The following is a 23,885-nucleotide window of genomic DNA, read 5'->3' as shown; positions in this document are numbered from 1 at the left end:
CTCTCCAACCCTTAAATAAATATTATAGGATTAAATTACAATAAAGGGTACCTACAAGAAGCCTACTGCCAGCATCATAGCTAAGTGTGGAAGACTAAAGGTGTTTTCCCCAAGACCAGGAAATTAGGCAAGAGCGTCTACTCTCACCCTTCCAACACTATACCCAAAATCCCAGACAGTGTAACAGAACAAATCGGAAGGCAAAGCTGTCTTTATTTGCCAATGATACAATCATCTACAGAAAAACCTAAAAAAAAAAAAAAATGCTACTACTTGGAGTGGGCATTTGGCTCAGAAGTTAACAAAGAACACTTGGAATGCCCTGGGCTGGAGTCCCTGCCCCACTTCCAATCCAGCTCCCTCCTAACACACCCCGGGGCAGCAGCCGCTGGTGGCTCAAGTATCCGGGCCTCCATCGCCCATGCAGGAGAACCACACTGAGTTCTGGAATCCTGACTTCGGCCTGGCCCCACCTCCACACTTGTGGACATCTGGGGAGTGAGCCCACAGGAGGGGAGGAGATCTCTGTTCTCTGTTCCTTTCTCTTTCTCTCTCAGCCTTCCAAGCAAGTAAATAAAAATTTTTTAAAGTCAAAATCAAAAAAGTCTTCCAGAATTTAAACTGAGTTTAGCAAGGCTGCAAATACACAAGAGATACACAGAACTCAAGTTTATTTCTATATACCAGCACCCAACAAGTACAAATAAAATTTAAAAATAAAATATAAAAATACAAATAATTGCCAAGTTTGAAATATTTAGAGAAATTTAACAGAATATGTCCATGACCCATACATTTAAAAACTACAAAAATACTTCTAAGAAAAATCAAGCAGACCTAAGTAAATGCAGACATACAGCACAGTACTGGATGGAAAGATCAATATTAAGAGTCTGCTCTGCCCCAAATTGATCTATAGCTTCCACACACCCCAGTAAAAATCCCAGCAAGCTTTCTGGTAAGAATTGAGAAAGTGATTCTAAAATTCAAATGGTGACACAAAGGACCAAAGCCTGAAACAATCTGAAGATAAAATTAGAAACCTTTCTACTAGTTGATTTCAAGACTCACTAGAGAGCTGCAGCAACAAGTGGGTTATTTGCATTAGGCCAGATACAGACAAATGAAACAGGACAGAAGGTAACTTACGTATCCACAATCTGATTTTTCACAAGGGAAGCAGGAGAATTCTAAGGAGAAAGGGCCATTTTTTTCCAACCAAAAATGCTGGAACTGATATCCAAATAGAGAAATAACCTCAACATGGTATGTACAGGGAAAGATGTTCAACGTGTTGAGTCATCACAGACGTGCAAATTAAAACCACATGAAATATCCTGCACACTCATTAGAGTGGCCAAAATCGAGGGCACACACGGAGGCGGGCCGCGAGGAGTCACACACCGCTAGCGGGAAGGAAAACCAGCACAACTTCGCAAAACATTCCGTTTCTCATCACGTTAAATACACACCCTGTGCCCCAGTCGTTCTACCAGTAGGTATTCACCTAGCAAAGTGAAAGCCACGCCGCACCAACACCTACACGTGAGCATTCACAGCAGCCCCAAGCCAGAACCAAGCCTGTGGGGACGGACTCGAAGCCGACTTTGTGGCCCACTTTCCAGCATTCTACCTCGTGCTGTTTCCTTCCAAGAAGGAAGGCTGGGATCTGTGAGCTGCTTCTGGCTAAGAGAGTAGAGCAAGGCGACAGGATGCATGTCATTGTACTAATGTGTATGATACATGACAGTAACAGCCATTTTGGTAAAGACTGGCTGGATTTGAGGCAGCAGGTGGCCATGCCAGGAAGACCACGTGGCAAGAAACAGAGTGGTCTCTGGCTGACAGTCAGTGACACACTAAGATCCCCAGTATGACTGTCCATAAGGAATTGTATGCTCACAACGACCACGTGAGGCAGAGCCCACCCCAGCAGAACCCTGGATGGGACCACAGCCCGACAGTTACCTCGATTGTAGCCTGGTGAGGCTCAGCTTAGCTTCTGACTCCTAAAACCTGTGAGATAACAAAGAGGTGCCAGGATAGTGAGTTTGTGGTGATACTGTCACACAGCAATCAAAAACTAATACAATCCAAATGTCCAATTGCTGAAGAGATGGACAAACTAGGCTAGAGCCCCTCAACAGGATTCTACTCCGCAATAAGAAGTAACGAATTACGAATACACGACGTTCATTAATTTCACACTTTTCTGAGCAAAAGAAGAAACACATGAAAGAATGTTGACATTAGGGCCAGCACCGTGGCGTGGCAAGTTAAACTGCCACCTGGAATACCAGCATCCCACGTGAGCATTATTTCAACTCCAGGCTGCTCCACTTCTAATCCAGCTCCCTGCTAACGTGCCTGGGAAAGCAGTGGAAGATGGCCCAAGTGCTTAGGCTCCTGCCACCCATGTGGAAGGCCAGGATGCAGTTCCAAGCTCCTGGCTTTGGCCTGGCCCAGACCTGGCTGTTGCAGCCATTTCAGGAGTGAACCAGCAGATGGACAATCTCTCCTTCTCTCTGTAATTACAACTTTCAAATAAACAAATATTTTTTGAAAAAGAAAGAAAAAAAGTATAATTATAAATTCAGTCATATGAGATTCTAAAGAAAACAAATATAATTTACAGTCACAGAGAGCCACTCTGACTCCTGCAGCCCCTAACAGAAGAGAATCAACAGCAAGGAGCCCAAGGGGACACGGAGGGAGAAAGGGGCTGTTTGGTCTCGGCAGTGCTGGCAATGCCCCAGGCTGGCCAGAACTCATTAAACTGACCACAGCATACCTATTGGCATGCCACAGCAAAGTGCAGGCCAGAGAACCTTGCCACCCAAGAAGATACTAAATCTAAAGTATTAAAAATACTAGCAAAGCCACAGAGAAGGTAACCAGAATAGAAAGTTACCTCTATGAAGGAGAAATCCGAGACACCACTTCAACCAAGCGTTCGAATCCATTATCGTCAACAATGGGACAAACTGACACCACACGCCTGCTGACCACTGAGGACACACTGTCACTTATATAATATTCTCATTAAAAATGAAGGGTGGGGCGGGCGCTGTGGCATAGCAGGTAAAGCCACCGCCTACAGTGCAGGCATCCCATAAGGGCACTGGTTCAAGTCCCAGCTGCTCCATTTCCAATCCAGCTCTCTGCTATGGCCTGAGAAAGCAGTAGAAGATGGCCCAAGTCCTTGGGCCACTGCACCTGTATGGGAGACCTGGAAGAAGCTCCTGGCTCCTGGTTTCGGATCACAGCCAATTAAAGAGTGAACCAGTGGATGGAAGACCTCTCTCTCTCTCTCTCTCTCTCTCTCTCTCTCTCTTCTTCCTCTCCTTCTCTCTCTGTGTAACTCTGACTTTCAAATAAATAAAGGCAAGGGGCCAGTGCTGTGGTATAGCAGGTAAAGCTGCCTGCAATGCTGCCATCCCATATGCGTGCCAGTTCGAATCCTAGCTGCTCCACTTCCGATCCAGCTCTCTGCTACGGCATGGGAAAGCAGAAGATGGTCCAAGTCCTTGGGCCCCTGCACCCATGTGGAAGACCCGGAAGAAGCTCCTGGCTCCTCACTGGCCCAGGTCCCGTCATTGGCGGCCATGTGGGGAGTAGACCAACAGATAGAAGACCTCTCTCCCTCTCCCTGCATCTCTGTAACTCTGTCTTTCAAATAAATAAACAAATCTTAAAAAAAAAGAAAAGAAAAGAAAGGCAAAGCAACAGAGAGAGATGGCACTCTTCCATCTGCTGGTTCACTCCCCAACTGCCTGCAACAGCCAGGGCTGGGCCAGGCTGAAGCCAGGATTCAGGAGCTCCATCTGGGTCTCCCGTGTGGGTGGCAGGAACTCAAGTACATGAGCCATCATCTGCTGCCTTCCAGGTGATCAGCAGGAAGCTGGATCAGAAGTGGAGCAGCTGGGACTTGAACCAGCACCCAGATGTTGGGGGCCAGGCAAAACAGGCTGCAGCCTAATCCTCTGGGCCACAATGCCAGCTCCCTGGCTTTTTTTTAATTGGGAAAACCTGAATGTGGGTTGTGTGTCAAATAACATTATTGCATCAATACTAAACCTCTTGTGTGATGATTATGTAGAGAATAAGTTACTCTTGTGAGAAGGTCAAGTATTCTACTCACTGGGATGAGATATCTGATGTCTGTAATTTACTATAAACTCTTAAATAGGAGACCAAGATACAACAACTTCAGCAAAATATGAGTAATGTTGGTGAAACTTTTTTTTTTTCAAAGATTTATGTATTTATTTGAAAGGCAGAGTTACTGAGAGAGATCTTCCATCCACTGGGCCACTCCCAAAATGGCCACAACAGCCAAGGCTGGGTCAGGCTGAAGCCAGGAGCTTCTTCCGGGTCTCCCAAGTGGGTGGCAGAGGCCCAAACACTTGGGCCACCCTCCACTGCTTTCCAAGGCACATTAGCAGGGAGCTGGATCAGAAGTAGAGCAGCTGGGACTTGGAACTGGTACCTATATGGGATGCAAGCACGCAGCCCACAGCTTTAACTGGCTATGCCACAGCACCGGACCCTGGTGAAACTTTTATGGAAGTTGTACAGTAGTTCTCTATTATTCTTCCAAGTTTCCTAAAAGTTGGAAAATTTTCAAAATGAAACATGGAGGGAGAAGATACCTTGATTTGAACCACTGTTACCCAAGAGTTCAATGGACTTCCAAACCTGCATCCGGAGCCACGGTGCGGGAAACTGAACCTTACCCAGCACTCATGGTGCACCAGGAGCTCCGCACACCGTGACTTCAGTCGACCCTCACTGCAAACCTCAGGGCAGCCACAGCTGCTCTCATTCTCAGGGGCGACACTGCTGCTGGAAAGCTGGCGCACCAAGCCCCGCACCCTCACTGCGGAGCTGCAGTCCGACCGAACCGTCGGGACACACGGCCCACGGCTCTCCTCCACGGGCTCTTCTTCCTTCCCTGGCCCTGGAAACAAAACTCACTGCACCCAAAGAACTCCAACAGATCTGAGGTCTATGGTCTGCCATCATCTTTGATGCTCAATAACTGTAAGTAAATCAGATGGAACCAGGCCTCTGCTCTACAGTGGCAACAGAAAAACCAGTGGAAAATAAAGAAATTATGGGTTGGGGCCAGTGCTATGGCGTAGCGGCTAAAGCTGCCACCCGCAGTGCCAGCATCCCAAACTGGCACCAGTTCAAATCCCGGCTGCTCCACTTCCCATCCAGCTCTCTGCTATGGCTTGGGAAAAGCAGCAGAGGATAGCCCAAGTGTTTGGGCTCCTGCACCCATGTGGGAGACCTGGATAAAGTTTCTGGCTCCTGGTTTTGGGCCTGGCTCAGCCCTGGCTGTTGTGGCCATATGGGGAGTAAATCAGAAGACAGAAGATCTCTCTGTGTGTCTCTGCCTCGCTCTGTAACTCTGACTTCCAAATAAACAGAATCTTAAAAACAAAGACACTGCTTAAGGCACTCATATCCCGTATCACAGTGCCTGGGCTCCAGCCCCAGATCTGCTGATGCTAGTGCAGGTGGTAACTGACAGCTCCAGGCCTGGGTTCTCGCCAACCACACAGGAGACCTGGGGAGACTTCCTGGCTCCTGGCTTCAACATGGCCCAATTCTGGCTGTTGCAGGCATTTGGGGAGTGAGCCAGCAGATGGGAAATCTCTAGCTCCGTCTCTGAAATAAATAAAATGAAATAAACATTTTTAAAAAAGGAATCACTGTAATTTTTTAAAAAGACTGCAGTTTAGGCCGGCGCCGCGGCTCACTAGGCTAATCCGCCTTGCGGCGCAGGCACACTGGGTTCTAGTCCCGGTCGGGGCGCCGGATTCTGTCCCGGTTGCCCCTCTTCCGGTCCAGCTCTCTGCTGTGGCCAGGGAGTGCAGTGGAGGATGGCCCAAGTGCTTGGGCCCTGCACCCCATGGGAGACCAGGAGAAGCACCTGGCTCCTGCCTTCGGATCAGCACGGTGCACCGGCCACAGCACACCAGCCACGGCGGCCATTGGAGGGTGAACCAACGGCAAAGGAAGACCTTCCTCTCTCTCTCTCTCACTGTCCACTCTGCCTGTCAAAAAAAAAAAAAAAAGACTGCAGTTTACCATTACAAAAAGGTTTACCCCTGAAATCCTAGAGTCACAAAGGACAGCCAGCATAAACACCAGCATTTGAGGTATTCCTTTAAATTTTTTTAAAAGATTTATTTTATTTATTTGAAAGACAGATTTACAGAAAGAGGTAGAGAGAAAGACAGACAGGTCCTTCATCCACTGGTTCACTCCCCAAATGGCCACAACAGCCGGAGATGAGCTGATCCGAAGCCAGGAGCAAGGAGCTTCTTCCAGGTCTCCCATGTAGGCGCAGGGGTCCAAGGACTTGGGCCATCCTCTGCTGCCTTCCCAGGCACATGAGCAGGGAGCTGGATTGGAAGAGGAGCAGCTGGGACTTGAACCGGCATCCATATGGGATGCTGGCACTGTAGGCCAGGGCTTTAACCCACTGCACCACAGTGCCGGCCTGTCCTTTAAAATTTAAATTACTTCAGATTAAATAAAAGAACAATTTAACTAGCCTACTTGACTAGACTAGTGGTTAACATATTAAAAATATCATATGCTAGGGGCTGGCATTGTAGCACAACAGGTCCAGGTAATGCCAGCATCCCATATTAAAGTGACAGTTTGAGTCCCAGCCACTGCACTTCGGATCCACCTGGGATCGACTTCCTGCTAACATACTTAGAAAGGCAGTGGATGGCCTGGGTACTTGGGCCCCTGCCACCTGGATCGAGACCTGGGAGACATGGATCGTGTTTCCAGTTCCTGGCTTCTGCCTGGCCCAGATCTTGCTGTTGTGGCCATTTACAGTTTCAAACAAGGGACTAAAAGATCTTCCCCTCTCTCTCTGTTGCCCTGCCTTTCAAATATATTTTTTTTTTTTTTTTAAATCATACCCCGAGAGATGTTGCAATAGAACTTACGGAGGAGCTGGCATTGTGGTGCAGCAGGTAAAGCTGCCATCTGGGATGCCCGCATCCCATATGGGTGCCAGTCCATGTCCCAGCTGCTCTCCTTCCGATCCAGCTCCGTGTCAATGGCCTAGGGAAGCAGCAGCAGATGGCCCAAGTACTGGGCCCTTGCACCCATGTGGGAGATGTAGACGAAGCTCCTGGCTCCTATCTTCAGCCTGGCCTGGCCCTGGCCATTGTGGTCACTTGGGGAGGAAACCAGCCGTTGGAAGATCTGTCTATCCCTTTCTTTTTTTTTAATTTTTTATTTTATTTATTTTTTTTTTGTTTTTGACAGGCAGAGTGGACAGTGAGAGAGAGAGACAGAGAGAAAGGTCTTCCTTTGCCGTTGGTTCACCCTCCAATGGCCACCGTGGTAGGCGTGCTGCGGCCGGCGCACCGTGCTGATCCGATGGCAGGAGCCAGGTGCTTCTCCTGGTCTCCCATGGGGTGCAGGGCCCAAGCACTTGGGCCATCCTCCACTGCACTCCCTGGCCACAGCAGAGAGCTGGCCTGGAAGAGGGGCAACCGGGACAGAATCCGGCGCCCCGACCGGGACTAGAACCCGGTGTGCCGGCGCCGCTAGGCGGAGGATTAGCCTAGTGAGCCACGGCGCCGGTCTGTCTATCCCTTTCTCCATCCCTCCCTCCTCCCTCCCTCTCTCTCTCCAACTCTTTCAAATAAATAATCTTTAAAAAAAAAGGGGGGGGGGGGCGGCACTGTGGCACAGCAGGTTAACACCCTGGCCTGAAGCGCCGGCATCCCATTTTTGGGTGCCAGTTTGAGACCCGGCTGCTCTACTTCCAATCCAGCTCTCTGCTATGGCCTGGGAAAGCAGTAGAGGATGGCCCAAGTCCTTGGGCCCCTGCACCCACGTGGGAGACCTGGAGGAAGCTCCTGGCTCCTGGCTTTGGATCGGTGCAGCTCCAGCTGTTACGGACAACTGGGGAGTGAACCAGCGGGTGGAAGACCTCCCTCTCTGCCTCTACTCTCTGTGCAACTCTTTCAAGTAAAATAAATAGATCTTTAAAAAAAAAAAAAAAAAAAGGAAGAACTTACGGAAAGGCTTAGGTCCATTTGTGAGTGCAAATCTAGAGTTTCTTAGGTGGAATAACAATGACAGACACCATACTTTGTCTGGCATGGTTCTAAGCACTGTTACATACATCAGTTGATTTAATCCTCAGAGCAACCCTATGAGACAGGCTCTAGTACTGTTCTATTCTACAAATGAAGAAACTAAGGCCCATCTCCATATGGGCCATCTCCAAGTTCACACAGCTAAGTAGCGGAGTAGGGCTCCAAGCCAGAGGCACTGGCGTCAGAGCCTACACTTGCAACCCCTGACACTGCCTCTCAACCGAAGAGTCCTTCTCTCTCTCACTCTTAACCTTTAATCTTCTGAAACTGGAGACTGTCGCCACATGGGCAACTCTCAAAGTTCCAGTGAGACACACAGCACAGGCTCAGCCCTACAGGCCCTCAGACACAAACCAACTTTGGGGCAATGATTCCATCTCACTACACCTGGACTGGAGAAATGGGCTGATCAGGGCACAAAGTGACACGCAACTGCAGAAAAGCACCAGCCACTTAAAAAGCACGTCTTTGTGGCTCCCGGCTGGACGGTGGCCGACTCTGGCGTGAGGAGTCCAGTCTTTGCGGCTCACGGTTGGACGGTGACAGACACTGGCGTGAAGAGTTCAGTTTCTCCCGGGGCCATCAGCAATTCTGATGCAATCCCAGCTCTACCAGCTTGAGAAAGGAGGGCAAAGGCCGGGCAGGGCTGAGAACCGGAGAGGCAGCCATGCCTCACAGGGGCCGCACATCCATTTCCAGCCATTCAGAGAGGGCAATTTCCAGACCCCAAAGGAATCCCTGGGTACAACAGCGGAGCCAAGCGACAACACTGACTCATTTTATGTCCTAAAAGACTGAGGGACGAGGCCATGGACATCACAACACAGAACACCGGGAGGAGCCCCAGGCCCGGAGAAGCCTCAGTATTTGGGGGGGGGGGTGCTGTGGCACAGCGGGTTAAAGCCCTGGCCTGCAGCGCCAGCATCCCATATGGGTGCTGGTTCTCATCCCAGCTGCTCCACTTCCAATCCAGCTCCCAGCTGATGTGCCTGGGAAAACGGCCAAGGATGGCCCAGGTCCTTGGGCCCCTGCCTCCACGTGGAGACCCAGAAGAAGCTCCTGGCTCTGCCCCGGCTCTGGGCCCTGCGGCCACTTGGGGAGTGAATCAGCAGATGGAAGACCTCTCTCTCTCTCTTCCCCTCTGCCTCTACCTCTCTAACTCTGCCTGTCAAGTAAGTAAGATAAATCTTTAAAAAAAGAGAGAGAGGAAGGCAGACACTCCCCCAACTCCAGCGCTTTGGACAGTGAGGAGGCGAGAATCAGTCCAAGAAATTCCCCAGATCTTAGGACAGGGCCATCTGCCTGAGTCTTCACGGCGCCGGGGAAGCCATCCGGGGACCTCAGCTCCTGGGCAGACTCATCCCGGAGAGACAGGCGGCTGCGAAGCACTAACTCCTGGTCTGCTGCCCGGGGAGGAAGAGAGACTGGCAAAGTCCTGAAAATTCGAGAGGGGACAGGGAAGGGGTGGCCCCAAGTGGGAACCAGGTTCTTCCTCATCGGTCTACTCCTAAGACAGACATTCACGGCCCCTCCGAAAAGTTCGCGGGACGGGTGCGCTATTTAATTCCATTTTCCGCGGAGTCCTCGGGCACTCGGCGGACCCGGGGCAGTCACGCACGCGCGCGGGTCCAAACCCAAGCGCGAGGGAGCGCAGTTAGCTCCGCGCAGACCCCAGTCCTGCCAAAGTCCTGCGTAGAGGCTGCAGCAAGCACGAAGGGCGACAATGACCGAGATCTGACCCCGGGGTGCCAGGCTGCGTCCGCCCGCTCCTCCCACCTCGGGCCCGGACGCCCCCTCGAAGCTGTGCCGTCCGCACTTCGCGGCGGCAGGTGCACGGCGTCCACGCGGCTCCAAGGCCGGGGGGCAGCCCTTGGCCAAGAAGCCCACACCCACGCCGGCTGGGACGGCTCCTCCGCGGAGGTCCGCGCTTAGCTCCGACCCTACAACTCGGAGAGGGACTCGCAGAGGGGCCGCCCCCGCGGGAGAGCGGGACCCCTGCCCCTCGCTGGTCGGGGGACAGCCCGAGCGACCGGACACCCCCCCCCACGCCCTCGCCTCCCGCAGGGCCCCTCCGCAGCTCCAGGCGGCAGCTGCCCACGCGGCCCGCCTCCCGCCCGCCACGCACGAACTGGCCTGGAGGAACCTGCGAGTGGGAAGCGGGAGCCCGCAGGCGCGCCCGAGCCCCCCAGGCCGCGGCTCCGGACGGTGGTCACCAGGGGTCGCCGGGGGAGGGGCCGGGCGGGGAGGGCTGGCGGAGGGGCGGGGCTCGCAGGGGGACGCGAAGTCGGGGACGCCGGCTTCGGGGACTCCGGGGGCCCCAGCTGGCTCCCAGCCGCGCCCCGAACGCCCTCTCCAGCCGCGGCCCCCGCCGCCACGGCGAGGGAGGCTCACTCCCCTTACCTGGCCCGGCTGCTCGGTCTGCTCCGAGGACGCCATCTTTCCGAGGCCTGACTAATCTATCGCCGAGGGGCGAGGTTTCTCCCAAGCACCCTCGCTCCCGCCCAGACTAAAGCAGCCGGAGCCGAGCCTGTCGATGGGGGCGATTCAAAGTCTGGCTCCTTTTTGTATCGCTGCGTGTGCATTGTTAATTAAATCGTTGCCCGTCCCCACGCGGTGCCAGGATGCAATGGGGCACTCAGGACGTATTTAAGAAAGGTAAAAATTAACTTTAAGCATTCAGTTCAGTACAGTTCACTAAGTGGCTACTGTTCACCAGGAACTTCGGTGGACGCTAGAAATAAAACGGCCCGAGTCCCAACCCCGCTCCCCAGTCCAGGCCAAACCAGCCTGGTACAGGTGCGCCCTGCCCGGTCACAGGGGCTCCCCGCCTGGTACAGGTGCACCCAACCCCGCTCCCCAGTCCAGGCCAAACAAGCGCCCAGCCTGGTACAGGTGCGCCCTGGTCACAGGGGCTCCCCGCCTGGTACAGGTGCACCCCCCCTCAGGGGCGCCCACCCTGCTCACAGGGGCACCCACCCTGCTCACAGGGGCGCCCACCCAGGTCACAGGTGCACCCACCCTCAGGGGCGCCCACCCTCGTCACAGGGGCACCCACCCAGGTCACAGGGGCTCCCACCCTGCTCACAGGGCACCCACCAAGGTCACAGGGGCGCCCACCCTGGTCACAGGTGCACCCTGCCTGATCACAGGGGCGCCCACCCAGGTCACAGGTGCACCCACCCTCAGGGGCACCCACCCTGGTCACAGGGGCTCCCACCCAGGTCACAGGGGCTCCCACCCTGCTCACAGGGCACCCACCAAGGTCACAGGGGCGCCCACCCTGGTCACAGGTGCTGCTACCCTGGTCACAGGTGCTCCCACCCTGCTCACAGGTGCACCCTGCCTGATCACAGGGGTGCCCACCCTGCTCACAGGGGCTCCCACCATGGTCACAGGTGCTCCTACCCTGCTCACAGGGGCTCCCACCATGGTCACAGGGGCACCCACCCTCAGGGGCACCCACCCAGGTCACAGGGGCGCCCACCCTGGTCACAGGGGCTCCCACCCTGCTCACAGGTGCTCCCACCCTGGTCACAGGGGCACCCACCCAGGTCACAGGGGCTCCCACCCTGGTCACAGGGCACCCACCCTGGTCACAGGGGCTCCCACCCTGGTCACAGGGCACCCACCCTGGTCACAGGGGCACCCACCCAGGTCACAGGGGCTCCCACCCTGGTCACAGGGCACCCACCCTGGTCACAGGGGCTCCCACCCAGGTCACAGGGGCTCCCACCCTGGTACAGGTACACCCTGTCCGATCACAGGGGTGCCCACCCTGGTCACAGGGGCACCCACCCTGGTCACAGGGGCTCCCACCCTGCTCACAGGGCACCCACCCAGGTCACAGGGGCACCCACCCTGCTCACAGGGCACCCACCCTGGTCATAGGTGCTCCCACCGTGGTCACAGGGGCACCCACCCTGCTCACAGGGGCGCCCAGCCTGGTACAAGTGCTCCCACCGTGGTCACAGGGGCACCCACCGTGGTCACATGTGGGCTCTGTTAGGAGAACACAGAAGAGGGGCCTTTTGGTGGAAAGAGTCCTCCACTAACGCTCATTACTTCACAGTGGTTAGACTGTTAGTTGTTTTTTGTTTTTTGTTTTTTGTTTTTTTTTTTAAGATTTATTTATTTGAAAGGCAGAGTTACAGAGTGAAAGAGAATGGAAGAGACAGAGATCTTCCAATGCTGGTTCACTCCCCAGATAGCCACAAGGGCCAGAGCTGGGCTGGTCCAAAGCCAGGAACCAGGAGCGTCTTCCAGGTCTCCCACGTGGGTGCAGGGGCCCAAGGACTTGGGTCATTTTCTGCTGCTTTCCCAAGCCATGGCAGAGAGCTGGATGGGAAGAGGAGCAGCCGGGACTCGAACTGGCACCCACATGGGATGTGGGCGCTGCACGCAGCAGCTTTACCTGCTACGCCAGCACAGGCCCCATAGACATATTTTAAACTCAATAGGAAATTATGTGAAAAAGGATGCATAAGCTAGAAGTATCAGTTCATAACTGTAGTGTTTCTAGATCAATTTGGAGTACTCAGAAGTTGTCTTCATTAACAATTCCGCCCACCAATATGGCTTAAATGGCTACACCTTGATCGAGGTACTGTCTGACCCCTCACCTGCATTTTTATAAACAAAATAAGAACGTGAACATGGACAGCTGTTTCCAACTTACATTAAATGGCCCCCCTTTAAGCCAGGAAGCTTTTTGATATTTTTAAAAATTGTTTGTCATCTTAAGTGTTAGTTTTTAAGGAGGAAGAAACAGAGACTCCTCTGTGTTTTAAACAGCAGCATTGGGGCCAATACTGGCGTAGCGGGTAAAGCCTCCTGCTGAGTCGCCAGCATCCCACGTGGGTGCTGGTCTCAGTCCCGGCTGCTCCACTTCTGATTCAGTTCCCTGCTAATGGCCTGGGAAAAGCAGAGGAGGAAGGCCCAGGTGTCTGGGCCCCTGCACCCACGTGGAAGACCCAGAAGTTCCCAGCTTCTGTTCAGTTCAGTCCTGGCTGTTGTGGCCATCTGGGGAGTGAACCAGTGGGTGGAAGATCTATCTCTTCTCTCTCTGTCTCTCTGTCTCCCCCCACTCCCCGCCATCTGTAATTCTGACTTTCAAATAAATTAAAAAAAAAAAACTATTAAAACAAGGATGAAAGCAGGCATTGTGACGCAGTAGGTTAAGCCACCACTTGGGACCCCTCCATCCCAAATCAGAGAGGCTGGTTCTGACCCCACCCACTCTGCTCCTAATCCAGCTCCCTGCTAATGCACCTGGGAGGTGTAGACGATGGCCCAAGTGCTTGGGTCTGTGCCACCCACGTCGGGGACCAGATTGGAGTTCCTGGCTCCAGACTGGTGCAACCCTGGCTGTTGTGGGCATTCAGGGAGTGGGCCAGCGGATGGAAGGCCTCTGTCACTCTGCCCTTCAAACACACCAATCTTTAAAAGAAAACAAAATCGCCGGCACCGCGGCTCGCTCAATAGGCTAATCCTCCGCCTTGCGGCGCCGGCACACCGGGTTCTAGTCCCGGTCGGGGCACCGGATTCTGTCCCGGTTGCCCCTCTTCCAGGCCAGCTCTCTGCTGTGGCCAGGGAGTGCAGTGGAGGATGGCCCAAGTGCTTGGGCCCTGCACCCCATGGGAGACCAGGATAGCACCTGGCTCCTGCCATCGGATCGGCGCGGTGTGCCGGCCGCAGCGCGCCAGCCGCGGCGGCCATTGGAGGGTAAACCAACGGCAAAAGGAAGACCTTTCTCTCTGTCTCTCTCTCACTGTCCACTCTGCCTGTCAAAAAAAAAAAAAAAAAAAGAAAACAAAATCAAGGTAAGTGTTGTGGAGCTGCACCTGAACAGCTTCCAGGCGTGGATCACTCTTCTCTGACTGATTTGAGACCTTACTGTTTATGTGATATTGCCCAGGGGAAAAATTCTAACTTAGTCCAGTGATCTTACTTGGCCTGATTTTTGAGTTTAGGATCAGGGGACACTTCATTCCACAATGTTTCAATGAGCGAAGCAGAGATGTTGGGTCTGTAGACAGAAAAGAGCTGAAAAAAGCAGAAACAAACAAAAAAAAGCAGATTGGTCTTTTCAAAGTTACTTTCCTTACCGTACAGGGACAGGGAGACAGAATGATGGAAAAGTGGCCAATTGGCTAAAACCAGGTTACTTTCAAATTGCACTTTTTTGGTAAAGATTGAGAAATAGGACTGTCACCGCTAATCCTAATTTTGTCGGAGGTCAGATAAATTAGTTCCAGCTTGGCGTTGTAAAAGCTGAGGTTGAGAGACTCCATTTTGATGTTCTGCTGGTCTGTCGAGGCCTCGTGTAGGAGCTTATGGGCTCCTGTAATTGTATTTACGGGGGTCGGGAGCCGTGGCGCTGTAGGTTAATCCTCTGCCTGCAGCGCCACCATCCCATATGGGTGCCGGTTCAAGACCCGGCTGCTCCAATTCTGATCTAGCTCTCTGCTATGGCCCGGGAACGCAGCAGAAGATGGCCCAAGTCCTTGGGCCCCTGCACCCACGTGAGAGACCTGGAAGAAGCTCCTGGCTCCTGGCTTCGGATCGGCGCAGCTCCGGCTGCTGCGGCCACCTGGGGAGTGAACCAGAGGATGGAAGACCTCTCTCTCTCTCTCTCTCTCTCTCTCTCTCCCTGCCTCTGCATAACTCTGCCTTTCAAATAATAAATAAGTAAACCTTTAGGAAATTTAAGTAAATTCGGCTTCCTTCACACCAGCCCGAAGCCAGGGCCTACAGATCCTTCACTGAGCCTCTGTAACCACTACGCGTGCACGTATGCAGACAGACGTGCTCCACAATCCCAGGGAACAGACACGCACGTGCTTCAAAACGCACAGCCCGTCGCTACCGACCCACGCGTGAACGTGCCGTTGAGGCTCCTGAATGTAGTCAGAAGCCGGCGCGGGAGCTGCACCGCGCCGCCGGACCAAGTCAGCCCTGAACCCAGAGACTACAGCTCCCGGCATGCCCTAGGAAGCCACTGAAACTACACTTCCCGGCGTGCCTTTGGCCTCACGCCTGATTTGCTGCGGAGAACTACATCTCCCGGCAGGCCGCGGGAGAGCCGCCCGAGGCTTCTGGGAGTCGCCGAGTCCCAACCTAGGGAAGGATGGAGGTCCACGGCGAGATGCGGCCTCTAAAGCCTTGCCTGTTGCGCCGCAACCACAGCCGGGAGCAGTACGGCGTGGCGGCCTCATGCCTGGAGGAGCTGCGGAGCAAGGGTCGGCGCGGGGGCCGGGCCGGGGCGGGGGTCCGGCGGGGCGAGGCGGGGCGGGCGGGAGACGGCCTGGAGGTTCTCGGAGCTCTGGAGCTCGGGCGGAGCCTGGAAACACGAGCGCGCGGTGCGAGCGTGGCGAGCTCCTGGCCGCGGCTCGTGTGCGGGAACAGAAGGCTCCAGTTAGCGCCCTGCCGGTAACGGTTTAGATTCGGGGCCCAGGCGAGCCTCGGGGTGTGCTCCGGCCGCTCCGGCCACTCGGCTGGTGCTGTCCCCGGCGGCCTGGAGGCTCGGCCGTGGACCGGGAGGCTCGACCGTGGCCCGGGAGGCTCGGCCGTGGGCCGGGAGGCTCGACCGTGGCCCGGGAGGCTCGGCCGTGGGCCGGGAGGCTCGGCCGTGGACCGGAGGCTCGATCGTGGGCCTGGAGGCTCGACCGTGGCCCGGGAGGCTCGGCCGTGGCCCGGGAGGCTCGGCCGTGGGCCCGGAGGCTCGACCGTGGCCCGGGAGGCCCGGCCGTGGCCCGGGAGGCTCGGCCGTGGGCCCGGAGGCTCGACCGTGGGCCGGGAGGCTCGGCCGTGGGCCGGGAGGCTCGGCCGTGGGCCGGGAGGCTCGGCCGTGGGCCTGGAGGCTCGACCGTGGCCCGGGAGGCTCGGCCGTGGCCCGGGAGGCTCGGCCGTGGGCCTGGAGGCTCGACCGTGGCCCGGGAGGCTCGGCCGTGGGCCCGGAGGCTCGACCGTGGGCCGGGAGGCTCGGCCGTGGCCCCGGAGGCTCGACCGTGGCCCCGGAGGCTCGGCCGTGGCCCCGGAGGCTCGGCCGTGGGCCGGGAGGCTCGGCCGTGGACCGGAGGCTCGACCGTGGGCCGGGAGGCTCGGCCGTGGCCCCGGAGGCTCGGCCGTGGGCCGGGAGGCTCGGCCGTGGACCGGAGGCTCGACCGTGGCCCCGGAGGCTCGGCCGTGGGCCGGGAGAGGCGCCGAGCCGCACCCCGGGCTGCTGGACCTCGGCGCCCGGTTTTGCCCTTGGCAGAGCGGATATTTCCAGCCCTGCTTCAGACGTTGCGGGACTCTAAAATGAAGTATGCCCGGACGGTGTGCAGGTGCTAGCCCGTAGCAGCAAATTAGCCGAAGGAGCTGTGCCACTCGGGGCTTTGGCTGGGTGCGCTTGGCACGGAGGCCTGCCCAGGCTTGCTGTGCTGTCGGGTGGTGGGCAGCATGGCCGATGGACATTGGTGGTCTCGGCCACTTGTGCTTACTCCAGCCCGTGAGCCGTCACAGCCCTGTCGTGGACAAAGCCTGCTGCCCAGCGGTGATGAGAATGATAGGAGCTGGACCTCACGTCCGCTTTTCTGTAGCTGAGAAAACCTGCAAAGCATGGGCCGGCGCTGTGGCTTCGGATCAGCGCAGCGCCGGCCGCAGCGGCCATTTGGGGGTGAACCAACGGAAAGAAGACCTTTCTCTCTGTCTCTCCATCTCACTGCCTTTAACTCTACCTGTCAAATAAATAAATAAAAAATCTTAAAAAAAAAAAAAACTGCAAAGGAAAATGCTACAAAGGACAAAACGTCGTTCTTTCATGCCCAGCCCCCGGTTTTAAGATTGATTGATTTGAAAGACTTACACGGGGTGGAGGGGTGGCAGAGAGAGAGAGAGCGGAGAGCTTCCATCTGCTGCTTCACTCCCCGGGTGGCTGCAGCAGCCAGGAGCTTCATCTGGGCCTCCGACGTGCTGCAGCAGCCCAAGCACTTGGGCCATCCTCTGCTGCTTTTCCCAGCCATTTAGCAAACAGCTGAATTGGAAGTGGAGCAACCAGGACTCGAACCGATGTCCATATAGGATGCCGGAGTCGCAGGGAGCAGCTTTGCCCACTCTGCCACAGTGCCTCCCCCCTCCTTTTTTTGACATTTAACCCACATGATGTATTCAAATAATTTGCAAGTCGTATTCGCTCACAGCAACAAATTCTTTATCCAAAGAAAGTAAGTGAGGATAAATGAGCCTCTGGTCGCTCATTCGCGGAAGGACTTGAATGCTTCCTCGGTGCACGGTCGCTCTGGGAAGCACATTTGCAGGAGCCAGGTGGGGTTTAAGTCCCAGGCCTGCCGCTTTCTTTCTTTTTTTTTTTTAAAGGATTTTTTTTTTTTTTTAATTTATTTGACAGGTAGAGTTACAGACAGTGAGAGAGAGAGAGACAGAGAGAAAGGTCTTCCTTCCGTTGGTTCACCCCCCAAATGGCCGCTACAGCCAGCGCTCTGCGCTGATCCAAAGCCAGGAGCCAGGTGCTTCCTCCTGGTCTCCCATGGGGTGCAGGGCCCAAGCACTGGGCCATCCTCCACTGCACTCCCGGGCCACAGCAGAGAGCGGGACTGGAAGAGGAGCAACTGGGACTAGAACCCGGTGCCCATATGGGATGCTGGCACCGCAGGTGGAGGATTAACCAAGTGAGCCACGGCGCTGGCCCCAGGTCTTGGCTCTTTCAAACCGTGTGATCTCAGACAAGTTACCTAGACCTCTCTGAGCCTGGGGTTCATCTGTAAAGTGGGAACAGTAGCAGCGCCCACCTCATGGGACTGTTGGAAGATCCAGTGCCAGGAGCACACAGAACAGCCCCAGGCACATGGTGTCACATGTGCCTACAGTTCATGCCTGTACGTGGGGTTGCTGTCTCCTGTCGGGAATTCTGCCTGGCTCTCTGGGAGCCTCCGGACTGAGGGTGCAGGGAGACGTGGAATTCTCTGGTGCGTATTTGTCAAGTGATCTGTTCTCCTCAGCCTGTGACCTTCTGGGCATCGATGAGTCCCTGACACCGGTCACCCTGGTCCTGGCAGAGGACGGCACCATCGTGGACGATGACGACTACTTCCTGTGTCTGCCTTCCAACACTAAGTTGGTGGCCTTGGCCAGTAACGAGAAGTGGACGTACAGCAATTCAGGTAAGAAGCGCGGGCCAGCTGCAGTACGGCACCCGTCACGATTCACTTCATCGCCTTACTGCACAGGCGCAGGGTGCTGCTCCTCTGGCTGTCCAAGCACGGGCGCAGCAGCCATTCGCTGAGACCTCTGTGTGCCGGGCGGGGCGGAGTCCTGGGGTAAAGATGGGTGAGGCCTCTGCCCAGTTCCTGGCCCAGCCTGCCAGGGGCTACGATGCCACGTGGCGGGGCCGCCAGTGCCACAGGATCTGAGCCACCAGGCAGCCCTGGGCGAGTCACGTGACCTCTTGGCGCCTCCCCGGCTGCTGTGAGCCATGTGGAAGCAGCCTTCCGGTGATGCCGCCGACACTGGGCCTGGAGCAGGCTCTGTTGTGCAGGGCTGCTCTGTGTCACAGGGTGCGTGGTGACATCCACTCCCTGCCCGAACGCTGACTACCAAGAGTGTCTCCTGAGCCTGTCACAGGTCTCCCCGGGCACAGAGCTGCCTCTGGCTGAGGACCACCGACAGGAAGTGCTCAGCTCTTACCTGCACCAGGAGGGCTCCATGTGCTGCCTGTCACGGTGATCATCACCTTTGTCACCACTGGTGACACAGAGGCAGCGGACACTGACGATCGGGGTCACAGCGCTGCAGACTACACGGCTGCCGGGGGAGCCAGCAGCTCTTCCCAGTCACTCTCAGCCCCAGGGACCGCGGGCGGTGCTGCAGCCCCACCAGAGCCCCACCGCTGAGCTCGGGGCCAGACCTGAGCACTAGAGCTGTGCTGGTTGAGAGATTATTTTTTGGATACAAACGTACAACACTTAGGCTATCTTTTTTTTTTTTTTTTTTTTTTTTTTGACTGGCAGAGTTAGAGAGAGAAAGGTCTTCCTTCCGTTGGTTCACCCCCCAAGAGGCCACTATGGCCGGCGCGCTGTGCCAATCCAAAGCCAGGAGCCAGGTGCTTCCTCCTGGTCTCCCACATGGATGCAAGGCCCAAGCACTTGGGCCATCCTCCACTGCACTCCCAGGCCACAGCAGAGAGCTGGACTGGAAGAGGAGCAACTGGGACAGAATCTGGCACCCCAACTGGGACTAGAACCTGGGGTGCTGGTGCCGCAGGCAGAGGATTAGCCAAGTGAGCTGCAGCACCAGCCCACTTAGGCTATCAAAACTCAACCAAGAACCAACGGCAACAAGGAAGACCTTTCTCTCTCCCTCTCTCTCTCTCTCTCTCTCTCTCTCTCACTATCCACTCCAAAAAAAAAAAAAAAAAAACTCAACCAAAAAGGAAGTGTGGTGGGATCGTGCGTGCACACAACCCTGCTCCCACACTGGGCTTCAGTGTCCTCCTTCCACAGAAGCGTGCAGAGCCACCATTGCACACACGTGGACTGGAGGTGGAGGAGGGACAGTGGAGGTCCTGGCGAGCGCTGGCTTGCCTGCGCTCCGTGATCCTCGTGCAGAGGGGCTTCCTTTATCACTGAAATTCTCCCTGCCAGCAGACGCGAGCCGACCTCGCCAGGCTGGGGGGGAGGGGGGGGCAGAGCCGCGCCCCAGGCCGTCCTGGCCGTGACCGGCGTTTCTCCCACTGCAGACGGAGGGACGGCGTGGATTTCCCAAGAGTCCTTTGATGCCGATGAGACCGACAGCGGGGCAGGGCCCACGTGGAAGAACGTGGCCAGGCAGCTGAGAGAAGACCTGGCCGGCATCGTCCTGCTGTCAGAGGAGCACCTCCAAGTAAGCCGCGCCCACACCGCCCTGCCTCCCGCGGGGTCCCTCGCTCCGTGATTGATCTTGATTCTCAAACTCCAGTGACGCTGCCGCGCCGTCAGCCTTTCCATGCGTCAGAGTCGCCCGTGGCTTTCAGATCCAGGTGCAGAGACCCAGGGTGGAGGCCGTGCCGCTGAGAAGTGGAGAGCGGCGAGGGTCTGGGGTCATCCCAGCCGCAGCACTGCTTCTCTGCTGTGTACCCTGTCCAGGAAAATGGGCTGGAACTGTGTGTTTTCATTCAAAAAGTACTTCCTGAGGTGCTGCGTGTGCCTGGCATGGTTCTGGGTATGTACCAGGGCGCCGTGCTGCACAGCCGGGCACAGTGTCAGCTCCGAGGGAGCCTGCACCCTGTAAACCTTTCCTCCTCTGTAAACAAGAGTGATGCCGAGAGCTCTCACGAGGTCCAGGCCTCTCAGATGGTACACCTTGGGAATGTGCTCATATTACCTGCACAAAAACTGATGCCGAATGGGGCGGGCGTTCGGCCTGGCGGTTAAGGTGCAGGGAGAGGCTCACCCCGCCTAGGAGTGGTGGGTTCGGTGCTCGGCCCCGGCCCCCAGCTCTCTCTCCGTCATGTTCTGTGCTGCTGCGTTTGTAGTGGGCAGCGGGCATCACTTTCCCCACTTCTGTACTAGCAGGAAGTTGGAAAAACCGCCCGCTTCTCTCGCCTCCCAGCCAGCCATGGCCGTGACTGGGGCGCTCGCGGGCGCCAGAGCACCGCGTCTGGGAGGGCCTTGCCGGTTTCTGAGAGTCTGTGTTTGCCCTTCAGGTGCTCATTGACGCTCCGTGCTCAGAGCTGGCGCAGGAGCTGGGCCAGAGCCACGCCGCCGTGCAGGGCCTCCAGGGCACGCTGCAGCAGGTGCTTGACCAGCGGGAGGAGGCCCGCCAGTCCAGGCAGCTCCTGGGGCTTTACCTGCAGGCCCTGGAGAAGGAGGGCAGCGTCTTGTCGCAGCGGGAAGGTAGGACTCTGCGAGGGCGTGCCTGAACCCGGGGCGGCTGTGCGCCACTGGGATGCGGGGCTCCGGTCTCCTGCCTGATGGGCCGCGTGGGTATGGGTGGTTGTGTGGCTGTGTGACTAGGCCGGGTGCTGATCCCCGTCCCCCGTCTGCCTCACAGAGACCAGAGCTGCCTTCAGCGAGGAGACGGATGCCGTGGACAGGGGCGTCAGCAGAGAGCCCTCCTCTGAGCTGACGCTCGCGAGCCGGGTCCTCACCACGCTGCGGGAGACACCTGCTCCAGAGCTGAGCTTATCTAGTCGGGACTTGGAGGTGGGCGAGACCCCGGGCCACTGAAGTCAGAGCGGGCCGCACCCTGGCAGCAGCGTGTGTGGGGGTTCCCTCCGCTCTGCAGCCGCTTGCCCGTTCTGGGCCTCTCACGTGACCGAGGCAGGACGGCTTCAGACAGGCTCCCTTCCCGGGACGGGGAAGCGGGAATGCAGCCCGAGGCAGTCGGACAGGACTAGACCTGATGGGGCAGGAGCGGGGCTCAGGCTTCTGGGGGTTCTAGTGGCTGAAGACGACCCACAGAGGCCTGCAAGAGACCCACACGGTGCCGCCATCAGGGCCAGGGAAGCCACCCGGTGGGTGCCGCTGCCCGTGCCGGGGGCCTCCCTGGTGGAGGTGGAGGTGGAGAGGAGGGAGACGGCTGACCTGAGGCTGGCCTGAGGCTGGCCGGGCCGCCTCTGAGCACAGGACACAACAGTCGCTCCCCGTGAGCTGCTTCCCAAGATCCTTTGCTGTTGGTGTTGTCAGTGAAGGCGGGGCCGGTTTACCGTGAAAGAAGCCCAGCCTGCAGGTGCAGATGCAGCCCACGCCGACGCCGCCTCGCGTGCTGCCCTACGAGAACACGAGAGTGCGGTTCTCAGGTCCTTGTTCTCGCTGCAGCTGGTTACCCAGGAAGACCCCACGGCGCTGGCTGTCGCTTTGAGCTGGGACCTGGCGAAGACGGAAGCCGCGCAGCAGGCCTGTGGCCGAGAGCTCGCCGCGCGCCTGCGGCAGGTGCACAGCCTGCGGTCTCTCAGGACTGCTTCAACAAGGAAGAGCCCCCTGCCCGGGGAAGCCCAGGAGCCCAAGCGAGCCAAGCCAGACCCCACGTAGCGACTGCCCAGAGGACGCGAGGGAAGCCCTGGGCCTTCGTCTCTGCTGTCGGTAAATGCCTTTGGCCAGGTCGATGGCCCGCCTCCGCACAGCTGTGCCCTTACCTTCCAGCGTGTTCTCTTGGCACAGGCTGGAAGACTGGCGTGACACCCATCCAGAAAAATCTATCCCAGGTCTCCACGTGTGCCCTTCCCCCTGTATTGAATGATAGAGCTGCATGCAGTTTGCCACCTCCTGGCATGCGCTCTCTTCTGTGTTAGAGCTGTTGTCAAGAACAGTGAAGAGAAACCAGTACCTCAGCCGGCGCTGTGGCGTAGCGGGTAAAAGCCACTGCCTGCAGTGCCAGCATCCCACATGGGCACTGGTTCGAGTCCTGGCTGCTCCACTTCCGATCCAGCTCCCTAATGCACCTGGGAAAGCAGCAGAAGGTGGTCCACGTCCTTGGGCCTCTGCACCCATGTGGGGACCGAGAGTTCGCTCCTAGCTCCCGGCTCCTGGCTTCGGATCGGCACAGCTCCTGTCATTGCAGCCATCTGGGAAGTGAACCAGCGGGTGGAAGACCTCTCTCTCTCTATCTTCCCCTCTCTCCCTCTCTCCCTCGCTCTCTCTCTCTGCCTCTCTGTAACTCTGCCTTTCAAATAAATAAATAAATCTTTTTTAAAAAATGACTAAATACAGCACTGCAGAAGTTCACACACGGAGGCTGGGAGAGAAGGTGACGTGACGGTGTGCGTTGTGACCCAGGTCTCTGAGGGTAACGGATCTGATTAAAGGCAACAGGAAGCTTGCAGACCGTGGGCCCCCAGGGAGTCCGAGTCGCCATTGCTCATCTCCCTCAGCGTCGCAAATCCTCTATGTGAGCAGCAGGGGCATCAGGTCATCAGAGCGACCGCGCAGAGCCCAGGGGCGCAAAGCGGGCCCTTGTGGCTTTCACGCCTCCTTCCTGTACACGCTGTTCTGGCGCTGTCGCCACCACAGCGCAGTCCTCTGCAGGGGGCGGGGCTCCCGTCACCGACGTGCTTAGAGGAAATAGAGCGCTGCTCCCTCTGCCAGCTTGGGAGGAAAGGAACCAGGAAGGCCTGGCTGGGAGGAGGAGCGAGGACGACCAGCAGCAAGGAGCCTGCCCGGGGGCGCCCGGCAGGGCCGATGCGTCCGGCGGTCTTGGCCCAGTGCCTCCCCCACTGGCTCCCACCTGGCAGCCTCGCCATTTTCCGTTGGCTGGTTATTTTACAATGCCTCCTTCATTCCCCCAATTACAGGCCACAGCTGATAACCTGTCTTGCACTTTCAAAAATGTTGATCTGATACCCCAAGGTAAAATTTAAGAAGCAAAAGCAAAATCATTTCCAGTAAAGTGACACAAACGGCGGTATCTGGACGTGGCCACAGGCTCCTGGAGGCCCCAGATGCCCAGGGCAGGTGCCGGCTGGCCCTGGGTCTCACTTTCCGGGTTCGCTTTCTGTGCTGGTTCCCCGCAGTGAGCTGTGGTCCAACAGCAACCAATGGGAAACTCCAGCAATGGGAAGCTCACAAGTTTACATCGTGCACCCTCTGAGCAACATGGAATGCCTGGCAGTCTCCCACCTCCTCCCCTCTGGGACTGGACCCCACCCCGGGTCCACCAGCCACACTGTATGTGCTGCCCGCCGCTAGTCAGCTGGCAGCCATCCCAGTGACCAGATCTGTCCTGGTAGCCTGACATGTCGTGGTGCCTGCGGCGGGCACCTCACTTCTCATC

General features: G+C 56.7%; 2 protein-coding genes across 4 annotated transcripts in view; one reads left to right on the top strand and one right to left on the bottom strand.

Moving 5' to 3' along the window:
* Positions 1-10,611, bottom strand: part of PEX14 (peroxisomal biogenesis factor 14) — a 156,511-nt gene extending 145,900 nt beyond the window's left edge. For all 3 annotated transcript variants that reach the window (XM_062190425.1, XM_062190426.1, XM_062190427.1), the window contains exon 1: positions 10,545-10,611. In XM_062190425.1, the coding sequence (XP_062046409.1) occupies positions 10,545-10,580 (36 nt within the window). In that variant the 5' untranslated portion in view covers positions 10,581-10,611. The remainder of the gene's footprint in view (positions 1-10,544) is intronic.
* Positions 10,612-15,241: 4,630 nt separating this feature from the next.
* DFFA (DNA fragmentation factor subunit alpha) lies at positions 15,242-22,810 on the top strand. Its single transcript, XM_062190424.1, has 6 exons — positions 15,242-15,382; positions 18,140-18,301; positions 19,876-20,018; positions 20,821-21,010; positions 21,168-21,319; positions 21,935-22,810. The coding sequence occupies exons 1-6, from the start codon at positions 15,271-15,273 to the stop codon at positions 22,145-22,147; spliced, it is 972 nt and encodes a 323-aa protein (XP_062046408.1). The 5' UTR covers positions 15,242-15,270; the 3' UTR covers positions 22,148-22,810.
* Positions 22,811-23,885: the final 1,075 nt, after the last annotated feature.

The sequence above is a fragment of the Lepus europaeus genome, chromosome 5, assembly GCF_033115175.1.
Source record: "Lepus europaeus isolate LE1 chromosome 5, mLepTim1.pri, whole genome shotgun sequence".
Lineage (NCBI taxonomy): Eukaryota > Metazoa > Chordata > Mammalia > Lagomorpha > Leporidae > Lepus > Lepus europaeus.
The sequence above is the reverse complement of the archived record's forward strand: the minus strand, read 5'-3'. Positions and strand labels throughout refer to the sequence as shown.